Source organism: Xyrauchen texanus, chromosome 50 (assembly GCF_025860055.1).
Source record: "Xyrauchen texanus isolate HMW12.3.18 chromosome 50, RBS_HiC_50CHRs, whole genome shotgun sequence".
In the NCBI taxonomy this organism is placed as follows: Eukaryota; Metazoa; Chordata; class Actinopteri; order Cypriniformes; family Catostomidae; genus Xyrauchen; species Xyrauchen texanus.
This window is the reverse complement of record NC_068325.1, coordinates 19,327,450-19,341,371: the sequence shown is the minus strand read 5'-3', so window position 1 is coordinate 19,341,371 and position 13,922 is coordinate 19,327,450. Positions and strand designations below refer to the sequence as shown.

At 39.5% G+C, this 13,922-nt stretch overlaps 1 protein-coding gene across 1 annotated transcript; it reads left to right on the top strand.

Annotated features, from left to right (window-relative positions):
* Window positions 1-3,199: 3,199 nt before the first annotated feature.
* On the top strand, window positions 3,200-13,493 carry LOC127641099 (protein ABHD14A). The gene is made up of 5 exons (XM_052123869.1): window positions 3,200-3,336; window positions 3,672-3,946; window positions 5,501-5,616; window positions 5,827-6,062; window positions 10,118-13,493. The coding sequence occupies exons 2-5, from the start codon at window positions 3,675-3,677 to the stop codon at window positions 10,298-10,300; spliced, it is 807 nt and encodes a 268-aa protein (XP_051979829.1). The 5' UTR covers window positions 3,200-3,336; window positions 3,672-3,674; the 3' UTR covers window positions 10,301-13,493.
* The last annotated feature ends 429 nt before the right edge of the window (window positions 13,494-13,922 follow it).

The window sequence follows — 13,922 nt, the reverse complement described above, 5'->3', positions numbered from 1 at the left end:
TTTGGGTAAGTTACTCAAAGTAACAAATCTACAAATTAATATTTACATCTCTACAATTGTAATCAGATTACTTATTTAATTACTTTAAGTTACTTTCTATAGCACTGATTGTTTATCCGCTCAACCATGTCACTATGTTTTGACAAAAGTAATTTGATTACAGAATCTAATTACTTTGTAATCCGATTAAATCCACGACTGTAAAATCGTATTTGTTGTGGTAAAATAGTTGTGTAACCACATTTAGAAACTGAAACTACATCTGCAATAAACCGAAATAACCGAAGAATACTTTGGCCTTTGGTGTATAAACACACGACATACCATTTATGTAATTTATTCATCCTTTTTGGTAATTTCATGACTTTCTAACAGGGAATGTAATTGTAATGTCACAGGCTCATGATTTCATTACCATTATATGACAATTTACAATGTCATATTTACATCCTCATAATGTTGCAAGCTTACCCAGAATGGTCCAGTTACGTAATACCCGCCTGGGCAGCTCAGCGAGTATTGACGCTGACTACCACCCTGGAGTCTTGAGTTCGAATCCAGGGTGCGCTGAGTGACTCCAGCCAGGTCTCCTAAGCAACCAAATTGGCTCGGTTGCTAGGGAGGGTAGAGTCACATGGGTTAACCTCCTCGTGGTCGCTACAATGTGGTTCTTGCTCTCGGTGGGACACGTGGTGAGTTGTGCGAGGATGCCGTGGAGAATAGCGTGAAGCCTCCACACGCGCTATGTCTCCGTGGTAACACGCTCAACAAGCCACGTGATAAGATGCGCGGATTGACGTCTCGCACGTGGAGGCAACTGAGATTCGTCATCCGCCATCCGGATTGAGGAGAGTCACCATGAGGACCTAGAGCACCCAGAATGGTCCAGTTACGTAATGTATTCGTAATATTTGGGTAATTATGTGACTTATTGGCAACGTAAGTGCAACGTCATAGGTCCGTAATATAATTACCACTTCACCTTCCAATTAAACAATACCAGTGTTTAAAATGTATAAAACGCCTCCAGTCACAACAACATAGAAAAAGAAAATTGACTGAAGATAGAATTCGCAAAGTTAAACATATTTAAAATGATGGATGGGAAATACACAATACATACTGTAATATAACAGCATGCGCCTCCACCTGAAGTCATGCACATTTTGTAGGAGAGAGTGTTTTATATAACCTGCAGTAGTGCTTAATGCATCATATCTTTAAACAAGACGAACGATATATATCAATTATATGAATCAAACTCAGAATGGATTTCCATGCATCATTTTATTAGGCTATAACGATGTATGTGGCTACAGACAAATGATATAGAACAGTGAATCACTCACAGAAACGTTTAACTGCACTCAAGTATTTCACACTCAGTCTGCCTTGAGACGGATGACGCAAGATCTTCGGTCTTCACTCTCATTGGTAGTTGCTCGTGAAGGTCGCTCGTCATATGCATAAAGTTGAAATTTTCTCAACTTGTCTTGTTGCTTCCCACGGCGATCTCTCGTGTCGACAGCTTGTGTTGCCGGAAGTCGCTGTGCTCTCATTGAAAATGAATGGGATGCTGTCGCTGTCGCCGTCTCGCACGGTGTGAACGGGACTTAAAAAGTGGCCCTTGACTTTCAGGCCCAGAGTGGGCCACCAAACCCGGCCTGCAACACAACACACCACACCAGCTCATTGATTTAATTTTCCAGCTCAATTTAATATTTTTGTGTTGAAAAAGACATTTCTACTGACTGCTAGTCATGACAACAGGCCGCAGCGGTGCAAAAATTGTCATGACTTTAGAGAAAGCACTAAAAAGCACCGCCACAACATGGAGTTCAATTTTTGTTTCATCAGACCAGAGGACATTTCTCCAAAAATATATTTGTCCCCATGTGCACTTGCAAACTGTATTCTGGCTTTTTTATGGTGGTTTTGGAGCAGTGGCTTCTTCCTTGCTGAGAAGCCTTTCAGGTTATGCCGATATAGGACTCGTTTTGACTGTGGATATAGATACTCGTCTACCTGTTTCCTCCAGCATCTTCACCAGATCCTTTGCTGTTGTTCTGGAGCTGATTTGCACTTTTCACACAAACTAAGTTCATCTCTAGGAGACAGAATGAGTCTCCTTCCTGAGCTTTATGATGGCTGTGTGGTCCCATGGTGTTTATACTTGCGTACTATTGTTTGTACAGATGAACGTGGCACATTCAGGCATTTGGAAATTGCTCCCAATGATGAACCAGAGTTCTTGGCTGATTATTTTGATTGTCCCATGATGTGAAGCAAAAAGTCACTGAGTTTGAAGGTAGGCCTTAAAATACATCAACAAGTACACCTCCGATTGACTCCAATTAGCCTATCAGAAGCTAACAGGCTAATTTCCTAAAGGCTTGAGATCATTTTCTGTAATTTTCCAATCTGCTTAAAGGCAGTTAACTTAGTGTATGTAAACTTCTGACCCACTGGAATTGTGATATAGATGTCATAAAGACTTGCTAAACTATAGATTGCTAATATGAAATCAGTAGAGTGGATAAAAATGAGTTTGACTTCAACCTAAGCGTATGTAAACTTCTGTCTTCAACTGTAATCAGTTATGTTGCCACAACGAAAGTTTGGTCAAATTACAGTTATGTAATTTGGCTAGCTGGGTAGGCAGTACAGAGCTTTTCAGCCATGACGTCAATTTGTAGGCTAATTCGAAATTTAGCTACTTGTTAGCAGCATACTTTTTTGGACAACACTGTGACTATAAATTAAAGAAAAAAAAAAGTTTAAGGTATGACTGTCTGTAATTTATATTTTAGAACAAAAACGCCCAAGTATCTTAAAGTCAAGTTTAGCACAGACCTTATTTTACAAATAAATCCAAAACCGCCATTATAAAAACCCCCGTAGGAAAATCCCGAGGGAACCCATGGCTCGAAATGGGGTTTTTGGACTACAACCTGAACATAGTTGTTTACAAAATAGCACTACATTTGGTGTTACTATAGTAAAACCATGCTAGGTGTAATCATTGCTGTATACACCCATACGGAATACAAATATGCAGACTGAACCGTGTATTAACATGTCATTGTTTTAGATTATTTCGCAACAAAAAGATCCAAAACAAAGTTAAACGTTCAACCACAGGAATGAACGGAACACAAATTTAGCAGGGAACTATGCGGAACCATCGTAGGCGTAAACCGGTTTCCGCACGGGACTATTATTGTGTGTGACGCATTAAGGCTGCGCTGCTGTAACTACATGCGAATTATGATCAATCGAAAACTTTCAAACAATCGTCGATTATTGGAGATTTCTCATATTTTTGGTTCTTATTAGGTAGGTGCCGAATGCACGAGTCACGTAAGGTGCTTTTGCATTGTTTGCCATGTTAATTACAGCTGCATTTTTCTGCGCACTTTATTTTAATCACGTTATTTAGGCACATATATTATAAAAAATACTATTTCTGTTTATGATGTGCGTCGATTTGACCTTAGACAATATATTTGATTAAGCATTTCAGATGTTTTGTAAATGTCATTCAGTTAAAAATGGAGTCTGGGGACTTTAATCCTCTGTCATTGATTAGATCAAATGTTTGCCATCTTGTTTAAATGATCTCTGGGGTTTATTCTGGTGTAATTAATGCGATTGAATGGGTTGAAATGCAGATCATGAATTTCTTCCGCAACCGTCTGGTGGTTTTGGGGCTGGTTTTACTGGCCACTGTGCTGCTGTATCTGCTGCTACCCGCCATGCGGCAGGGGAGTATGGAGCCGTCTTTGGAGGTACAGCAGCGGATGGGTTTGATCGCGGCTTCTCCGCCTCCACCGCCGCCGTCTAGCATCAACATAACGGTGAGGACCGGACAGCTGCCCGGGGACCCGCCGCTCTTCTTCAGGGAAGCTCTGCCCGTGGACAGCGCTGGTAGACAGATACTGCCCAGGTGACATCATTTTTTATTTTATAATTAATTTGAATTTTACTAGCTGTGTCTCTCAAAAATAGTGTGCGGCCTACCTTGACAGCTATGTGCGTCGCAAACCGCACACTTCCGCCCTATTCTAAGTAATTTTGTAGTGTAGTAAGTAGTATGTTAACACTTAAAATGCAATAAAAATAAGTGTACCATGGGTACCCAGATGAGGCACTTCTGTGTGTGAAATGTTGGAAACGTCATTAACTCATCGCTCACAGCTTGCTGTAAGTAGCGGAAGGGGCGGAGTTACCTGGCGGTCTCTACACCTCGTTCATTCACGCCCATTCAAACGTGGCAGACCGGAAACGTGTGCTCCGCTGCACAAAAGTTGAAGTTTGGGGAACTCTGAGGCGGCGACGCGTGGACCAATAGAAGATCGAAACGTCATACTCTTACCTCTTTGTTCAATACAAAGAATACATTTCAAAGCGGTGTGATTTAGTGTTGCAGGAACGTTCCACCCAAATTGGAATGCCCAATTTCCAACGTGCAAGTCCTCGTGGTCACGTAGTGATTCGCCTCAATCGGGGTGGTGGAAAACGAATCCCAGCTGCCTCCGCGTCTGAGACCATCAATCGGTGCATCTTATCACATGGCTTGTTGAGCGCGTTGCCACGGAGACATAGTGGGTGTGGAGGCTTCACGCTATTCTCACAACTCACCACGTGCCCCGCCGAGAACGAACCACATTATAGAGACCACGAGGTTACCTCTTGTGACTCGACCCTCCCTAGCAATCTGGCCAATTTGGTTGCTTAGGAGACCTGTATATAATAATTAAATTATACAATATAAAACAAAATAAAGCAATAATTTTGAGTAAACGAATTCGTGTTTTTGAACGAATCTTAGTAGTGAATACATTTTTCCCATTTGCTTCTGTCGTTTTGGTGGTGCCCAGCATACAAAGAACGTTCCCCTAATGTTAGCATATGGTTCCCTTTCGATTATTTTTATATTTTTGGAACCAATTCCTAATGGGGGATGTTCTTTTAAGGTTGTGCGCATCTTCAGTCCCAGCATTTTTCATAAGGGTTAGGTTAAAGGGTTAGCGCCATGAATGAATTTGGGGGGGCAAAAGCCCTCCCCAGCACCCCCCTAGATCCGACCCTGGCCTTAACAAATTTTTACGCCAACTAAACCTTAAAATGGTGGATGTTATCCATCTGGATTGCTAGTTTCATTCGTTTTTGCATTGCTTCTTTTGCAGAGCGGAACCAAAAAACAGTCCAGCGTCAATCAAAATGGACTTGGCGCCACCCAGTGGTTGCTCAAGGAATCTGTGGATTTTTTACATTTAATTTAATTTATTTTTTTATTTCTTTTGTAAATGTCTGTCTATATTAATGTGCCGTTTCTAGTATTGTCAGTTCGGGGTCTTTGCAAAGTGGGACTTTTTCTGAGCCCGTTGTTTTACTCTATACTCTATAATACTCTTGACAATTATTGCACTAGAGTAACTTAAATATCTCATGGCATTTAATGGCATCTTATGCTTGAGCTTTGTTTTCTTTCTATCAGGCTTCAGATGGTGCTGCTTCATGGCCAGGCCTTCACCTCTAAATCCTGGGAGGAATTGGGCACCCTCGGCCTGCTGGCTACCAACGGGTATCAAGCCCTGGCACTTGATCTGCCCGGTAAAGTCTATGATTCACTTCATCCATATTATTGACTGATCTTGATCCGTATTGCGTATATCCAAAAGTCAGACTTATTCAAAAAAACATTGTTACATTTGTATATATTGTTTATGTGGGCATGAACCCATGACCTTTGCATTACTAGCTCCATGCTTGCACCAGTTGAGCTACAGGTACATGTAGAGACCTTCTCTTTCTCACTCACAGGTTTTGGGAATTCTCCAGACTCTGAGTCGGTCAAGTCGGATCAGAGCCGCGTGGATCTTCTGAAGCGGTTTCTGGAAGCTCTGGGCGTCAGAGCTCCAGTTTTGCTGAGTCCGTCCATGAGCGGTCATTATGCCATGCCGTTCCTGCAGAGACACAGTGCCCAGCTGCATGGCTTTGTGCCCATCGCCCCTGTGGGTACCCGCGGCATCACCCCACAGCAGTACCGGGACATTCAGGTGTGATATTTAAACATTTATAAGCGACATATTGAATATAGTGCATGTAAAATTAAGCAACATTGTCATTGTTTTATTTGACTTGTGACTTCCTAGTATGAGAGCATTTCTGAGAGGTTTTATTATTGTTTCTCATTTAAACTTTAAACTAAATTATTGTTTTCTCCATCAATCATAAATGTTCACAGAAGTCTCAGCTTTGCATTTTTCATTTATTCATTTTTTTGTAATCTGCATGTAGGTAAATATTAGTGTATGTTGTTATATTGGTGCATATAGACGATAATGATTACATATCATTCTTATTTGTGATTATTTTTGTAAAAACAGTGTGAAAATGTGCCTTTTATTACACATTTTGATTTTATTTTCAATCTAATTGATATCAATAACCCTTTTAACTAATTTAAATGCAAAAAAAAAGAAATCAAAAAGGTGAAATCATGATTTCTTTTGAGAATTCTTCAGCACATAATAGTGCATAGATCATTAGCTATTGTGCTATCTGGCTTAAAATACGTTAGCTTTGCTGGATCAGATGAGTTCTTCGGAAATTATGTAGTATGTTGTGCAGCATCATGGAAGGCTAAACCAATCATATTAGGATTCAGATTGCTGCAACCAGAAGTGGAAGTCCTCCAAATATGGGCAGAAAGGATCGTTCACTGTAATTACATATGGCCACCAGGAGATGGCGCCAAGTGCATGACTCAATGATGGCTCAAATGACACAGAATGGAACTCTGAGATCTTGTTACTTATGCCTGCATGCTTTGGAGAGAGAGAGCATTTAATCATTGTTGAGTAATTAGTTCTTATGTACAATTATAATGTTTCATTTGTTTCGAGAGGCATTTGGACACATGGAGATGTTTTTGTACACTGTAAAAAAAGAAAATCGCATAGTTTTGCAACTTTTGATTGCTTTGTCGTATCAACACAAAATTTTACTCAGTTACAGGTGACATGATTGGGAAACAAAAAAAGTTTTTTGGAGCTACCTTATTTATATATATATATATATACAGTGAGGAAAATAAGTATTTGAACACCCTGCTATTTTGCAAGTTCTCCCACTTAGAAATCATGGAGGGGTCTGAAATTGTCATCGTAGGTGCATGTCCACTGTGAGAGACGTAGTCTAAAAAAAAATCCAGAAATCACAATGTATGATTTTTTTACTATTTATTTGTATGATACAGCTGCAAATAAGTATTTGAACACCTGAGAAAATCAATGTTAATATTTGGTACAGTAGCCTTTGTTTGCAATTACAGAGGTCAAACGTTTCCTGTAGTTTTTCACCAGGTTTGCACACACTGCAGGAGGGATTTTGGCCCACTCCTCCACACAGATCTTCTCTAGATCAGTCAGGTTTCTGGGCTGTCGCTGAGAAACACATAGTTTGAGCTCCCTCCAAAGATTCTGTATTGGGTTTAGGTCTGGAGACTGGCTAGGCCATGCCAGAACCTTGATATGCTTCTTACAGAGCCACTCCTTGGTTATCCTGGCTGTGTGCTTCGGTCATTGTCATGTTGGAAGACCCAGCCTCGACCCATCTTCAATGCTCTAACTGAGGGAAGGAGGTTGTTCCCCAAAATCTCGCAATACATGGCCCCGGTCATCCTCTCCTTAATACAGTGCAGTCGCCCTGTCCCATGTGCAGAAAAACACCCCCAAAGCATGATGCTACCACCCCCATGCTTCACAGTAGGGATGGTGTTCTTGGGATGGTACTCATCATTCTTCTTCCTCCAAACACGGTTAGTGGAATTATGACCAAAAAGTTCCATTTTGGTCTCATCTGACCACATGGATCATCCAAATGGTCATTGGCAAACTTAAGACGGGCCTTGACATGTGCTGGTTTAAGCAGGGGAACCTTCCGTGCCATGCATGATTTCAAACCATGACGTCTTAGTGTATTACCAACAGTAACCTTGGAAACGGTGGTCCCAGCTCTTTTCAGGTCATTGACCAGCTCCTCCCGTGTAGTTCTGGGCTGATTTCTCACCTTTCTTAGGATCGTTGAGACCCCACGAGGTGAGATCTTGCATGGAGCCCCAGTCCGAGGGAGATTGACAGTCATGTTTAGCTTCTTCCATTTTCTAATGATTGCTCCAACAGTGGACCTTTTTTCACCAAGCTGCTTGGCAATTTCCCGTAGCCCTTTCCAGCCTTGTGGAGGTGTACAATTTTGTCTCTAGTGTCTTTGGACAGCTCTTTGGTCTTGGCCATGTTAGTAGTTGGATTCTTACTGATTGTATGGGGTGGACAGGTGTCTTTATGCAGCTAACGACCTCAAACAGGTGCATCTAATTTAGGATAATAAATGGAGTGGAGGTGGACATTTTAAAGGCAGACTAACAGGTCTTTGAGGGTCAGAATTCTAGCTGATAGACAGGTGTTCAAATACTTATTTGCAGCTGTATCATACAAATAAATAGTTAAAAAATCATACATTGTGATTTCTGGATTTTTTTTTAGATTATGTCTCTCACAGTGGACATGCACCTACGATGACAATTTCAGACCCCTCCATGATTTCTAAGTGGGAGAACTTGCAAAATAGCAGGGTGTTCAAATACTTATTTTCCTCACTGTATATATATAATGTAAATCAGAAAAAAGGGATATTTGTGGCTCAACTTTTTTTTAATGATTTTTTAGCAATTTCTTAGGTTGAGAGTCTCAGAAATTATTATATTGTATATAATTAAAAAAATGGATAAGAATTTTTTTTTGTCAAATTATTAGTCTTTAATTTTGGGCATGCCACTGACACCTTAATCTTAAAAAACACCCTCAGATCTTGATGGGTTAATATAATTAATCCAATTAATCACTTACTTTATATAATCCATATTTAATTAAATAAATCCCCCAAATAAAGATAATTCAATATGAATAATTCAATATAATTTATATAATTATAAATGCAATATATAAAATTATATTTCAGATTTAAATATACTAATGTTTGTTTTATTCCCATATCATTCAACAAGCCTGCATTCCACAGCAATCTATTTTGCAATCGAGCTTGTCAATCTGTGCTGTTTTTACAGGACGTGTTCTTCCGTTCCATTTGCACTATTGTTTATTGTCAGTCAAAAAATATGCATAATATAAGCACACTTGGAGCATCTCACTGGCTTTTAGCGTAATAACCGGCATGTTTTTAGAATGCTGTTTCGGGATTAAATTCATAAAATCTAGGTATGCACCGATATTAAATTTATAGAATAATTTTTATCCTATTTTGCAAATGTCGACCACATAAGGGAAGAATATAAAGTTACTAAAGGAACAAAACCGCCTTTTAAATTCTGTAGTGGTGTATTGAATAATGGAAAATGCCGTCTAGACCGCTAGAGGGCGCCGCTTGCTTACACAATGCTGACTGAAGCACTGATTGCTCTTCTGTAATCGTGCAAGACCTTATTGTGATTTCAATCTTAACTCAATCAATCGTGCAGCCTTAATGGATAACATACCAATGTCCAAAGCGATTTGGATGGTTTTACTTCATGTATATGTAAGTGCCGCTTTCACAAGTGTCACGTACGACGGTTTTTCCTCATTAATGTGAGAACGAGATTGATTAAAAATGAAATATTACATGTTCTTTGGAGTGCCAACCCTTCGACATATGATGTCTATCAATATTTCTGGATTGTTCATTTGAATTCAAAGAGTTTTAACAAAGTGTGATAATTATAAATGAACCATCGGTTTTTCATATCAGCGTTTTCATGCTTAACCGATTTGCAGATAGTTTTCATTTGGTCATTAATTGGCCCGATAAATATCGTCGGCCGATACATTGGTGCATCCCTGCAAAAAACATATACTTTGAGCTTAAATAGCTCATGTGGAAAATACATACTTTTATAACAAAATTTACGGACAGGTCAAGAAGCATGATTATTTGCATTTTTTTAACACGTTGTTTTTTATATAATGAATCACTAAATTAACACGTTAAATGGTATGCTTTAATGTATAATTCTCTGTTTTATTTCACTTTCTCTCACTTCCCATTTGTATGACAGACTCCAACGCTGATCATATATGGTGAATTGGACACCAATCTTGGTGCCCAGTCTCAGAAGAACCTGATTCAGCTGCCCCATCACACCGTGGTGAAGCTGGAGGGAGCTCGACACGCCTGTTACATGGACAAACCTCGCGAGTTCCACCGCGCCCTGCTCGACTTCCTCAGCAAACTCGACTGAGTGAGGAGCAAGAGTGAAAGTATACGAAGAATGTGTGCAAAAACCTTTGAGAGACTACAGAAGAAAAAGAAAGAGAAAAGAAATGAATTAGAAAAATAGAAACAGAACTGTTACGTAGCTGAGGTATAAAAGCAGACCTGAACCCTGTAGCCAAAACACCATTTTGCAGATTGATCAAACATTTTATTAGCCATCCACATCAACTCACGAGTATTATTTCACTTTTGGCAGCATTAAGATAAAACATTACAATTACAGTTTATAACAAGCCAAACCTTAGCAGGCTTACAGGGGGTTGTTCCTGTAACATTGCCCTGGTTTCCAGTCTGAGGGTTGATCTTGTTTTGGAAAAGGCCACTAAATGCTTAGTCACCTTTTCAACTGTCATAGCCCTCCATCTCTACAAGGTTGCCATGGTTTCCTGTCTGAGATTTCTTTCCCTGTAACTGAGGGTTGTTCCATTATGCTGTTGCCATGGTTTACTATCAGAAGGTTTTCCCTATGATGGTGTTGCCATGGTTTCTGGTCTGAAGATTTTTGATGTAATGGTGTTGCCATGGTTTCTGATCTGAGGGTTGTTCCTGGAACACAGTGATACCATGGTTTATATCTGAGGGTTGTTTTGTAATGATGTTGCCAGGGTTTCTGGTCTGAAGGTGTTTGCTGTAATGGTGTTGCCATGGTTTCTGATCTGATGGTTGTTCCTTTAACACAATCTTTCCATGGTTTTATGTCTGAGGGTTTGTATCTGTAATGTTGTTGCCGTGGTTTCCAGTCTGAGAGTTGCTCCTGGAAAACAATGTTACCATGGTTTTATATCTAAGGGTTGTTTTCTAATGATGTTGCCATGGTTCCTGGTCTGAAGGTGTTGCCATGGTTTCTTATCTGAGGGTTGTTTTGTAATGGTGTTGTCATGGTTACTGATCTGAGGTTTGTTCCTTTAACACAATCTTTCCATAATTTTAGGTCTTTTAGAGTTTGAGTCTGAAATGTTGTTACCATGGTTTCCTGTCTGAGTGTTGTACCTGTAACTTTGGTGCCATTGTTTTCTATCTGAGGGTTGTTCCATTATTCTGTTGCTATGGTTTTATGTCTGAGGGTTTGGATCTGTAATGTTGTTGCCATGGTTTCCAGTCTGAGGGTTGTTCCTTTATTCTCTTCAACTCTGAAGCACTTTTGGGCGGTCACCAGCAATTTTTCACACTCCGATTTAAAAGCTCACCATTTACACATACTGTGGACTAACTGCCAAAAAGTGGTCTAATTTTTTCAGAAACCCCCCCAAATATTTGTTGTTGTCCTAACATGTTATTCTGGTTCTGCTGACACCATCTCCCTCAAAAAAGTATTATTTTATTTCACTAGATGGCAGGAAGTCACAATATGCCAATCTGAAATGTAGGTGGCGCTCTAACACATTTTAGCCCTCACAGATGTGCTCGTCCATAGACATTGAGTCTAATTTTCAGTTTATGCATCTCCCCCATTATTATATCAAATACTTTAGCTTCGGAGTAGACTAGAAGCTCAATCACAAGCTAATATAACGTATATTTCTGATGATTTGTTTAGCATGCTTTTCCTGCGGGAATGCATATTTTGTCCTGAACATCTAAGATATAACATTGGATTATTCACAAGCAAGCTCACAGACAAGAAAACAATGGCTAAGAACTTCCTACGGTAACGTTTATAGCTATTTGGGGCTTACAGCATCAGTTATCGAAGCATAAACAACATGTTTTTATTTGATGACTTACAAAAATCATATTTCACTGTGATTCTTTTGAAAATATTTTAAACTGTGGTATTAGTGCAACAAAATAAACAGTATATATACAGTCACGTGAGAATGAGCTTTCATTTGATATATGATTTGTCTATTTAAGTGCTATTTTAAAAACTTTTATATTAATATTTCTACCACATAACCACTAGGTGGCGCTTAATTGTGACGCGAATTTTGGTATTTTAAGTAACATAAATGCAGAACCGAAAGAAACTTCCGATTCCAAGCTTTCAAACGATACCACATACACCTGATTTATGTATTCGAAGACTTTTTTTACTTTTTTTTGCGATATAGCACCCCCTTTTGGACCTGTGTGTCCACCGAGTTGAAGAGGTTAACACAATCTTTCCATGGTTTTATATCTGAGAGTTCGAGTTGGAAATGTTGTTGCCATGGTTTCCTGAGTGTTGTACCTGTAACTTTGGTGCCGTTGATTTCACAATTAATTTGCTGGCGAGACTAAATTAAGCAGTTTCACGAATAGCGCAATGATATTAATGCACTTTTTTTTTGGCCATTATGTTTCCTAAAGAGCGCATCATTAGACTAATTTAATTTGCAATCTACTTAATTAATTTCACTTGTGTCATTTCTGAGCAAATCCACAATTATCGAGATGAACATCGTCGATAGGCTGAACGATATTGTAGTCACTTAACGGACAAAACATGATCATGGCTATTACAACCCCCTTATATCCATTGGATTGCCGTGTGTCTGGAGTCTGCAATGCTACAGGAACCTCTCCGAGACTGTGGGGAAAATGGCACTCGCATTGTTTGACATAGATTCAGTAAGACATCTTACTGTGTTTGAGGGAAGTCCAAAGTTTTCACACCAGCAGCTGGCACACATTTTACCACTGAATGTAGCATGTGTATACTGGGTTTGTGGTTTTAACAGCTCAAACATGGAGACAAGTTACGAAAAAGAAAAACAGATCTGCGGTCATGATATCATCGAATTCACTGGAATTATTATTATAACACATGAAAATGTAGGTGCCTAATTGTTTCATTGGTTGTTCATTACATATTTATTTATTGCATCAAAGCTTAAACATGACAGAACCTGTATTGTGTGTGTGTGTGTGTGTGTGTGTGTGTGTGTGTGTGTGTGTGTGGTATTGATGTGCTGTTTGTTTATAGCTTGTAAATATGAATATGTTGTAAAGAACTGTGAGACGCCTATGAGCTGTCAATATTTCTAAATCTTCATCCTGATTCTTCATTGAGACTGAATTCCTTTGTGCATGGAGCAGCAGAACTGTGGGACATGCTTTTGTTCATTGCAAAATAAAATCAGTTCTTATGAATCCTTTTGCATTTGTGGTTATCGTTTCTAGTGCTCCTCTATAACTTGACATGAAAATAGGCAGTATAATGTGCTTAACTCTGGCAATTTTCAGAAGGATGAAACTGCAGGCATTTCTCCAAAAAAAGAGCTGGAAACCACCATTTAGAGATATATGGCGCCCCTAACCTAACCCTTTCCCGAACCTTAACTGTGAGTGGAAGTGATGCCCATTTTTGGAGTTGGGGTAACCCCACCCCTTTTAGAGTAACTCCACCCTCTTTTGGAGATCACGCCCCCATTTGGAGGCAATTTTGGCATTACACACCCCATCCATGTGTGTTAACAGATCAGACCAATTATGTTTGTGAATCAACGTTAACCAAAAAAACACAAAAGTTCTCACAAAAGCAAAAGCACATTCATGTACAAAAGCGATTTGTGAAATTTAAACTAACTTGACCGGACTACGGCAATGGATTCTGCATTTATGTGTGGATTACTGCCCCATCTTCGGTGTAATTATGGCAGGTGGAT

Bases quoted from the DNA above. Each gene is read 5' to 3' on its own strand.
- LOC127641099 (XM_052123869.1), top strand. From the start codon at position 3,675: ATGAATTTCTTCCGCAACCGTCTGGTGGTTTTGGGGCTGGTTTTACTG. The intron at 5,617-5,826 runs GTAAAGTCTATG...TCTCACTCACAG, and splicing joins CCTGGCACTTGATCTGCCCG to GTTTTGGGAATTCTCCAGAC. The intron at 6,063-10,117 runs GTGTGATATTTA...TTTGTATGACAG, and splicing joins AGCAGTACCGGGACATTCAG to ACTCCAACGCTGATCATATA.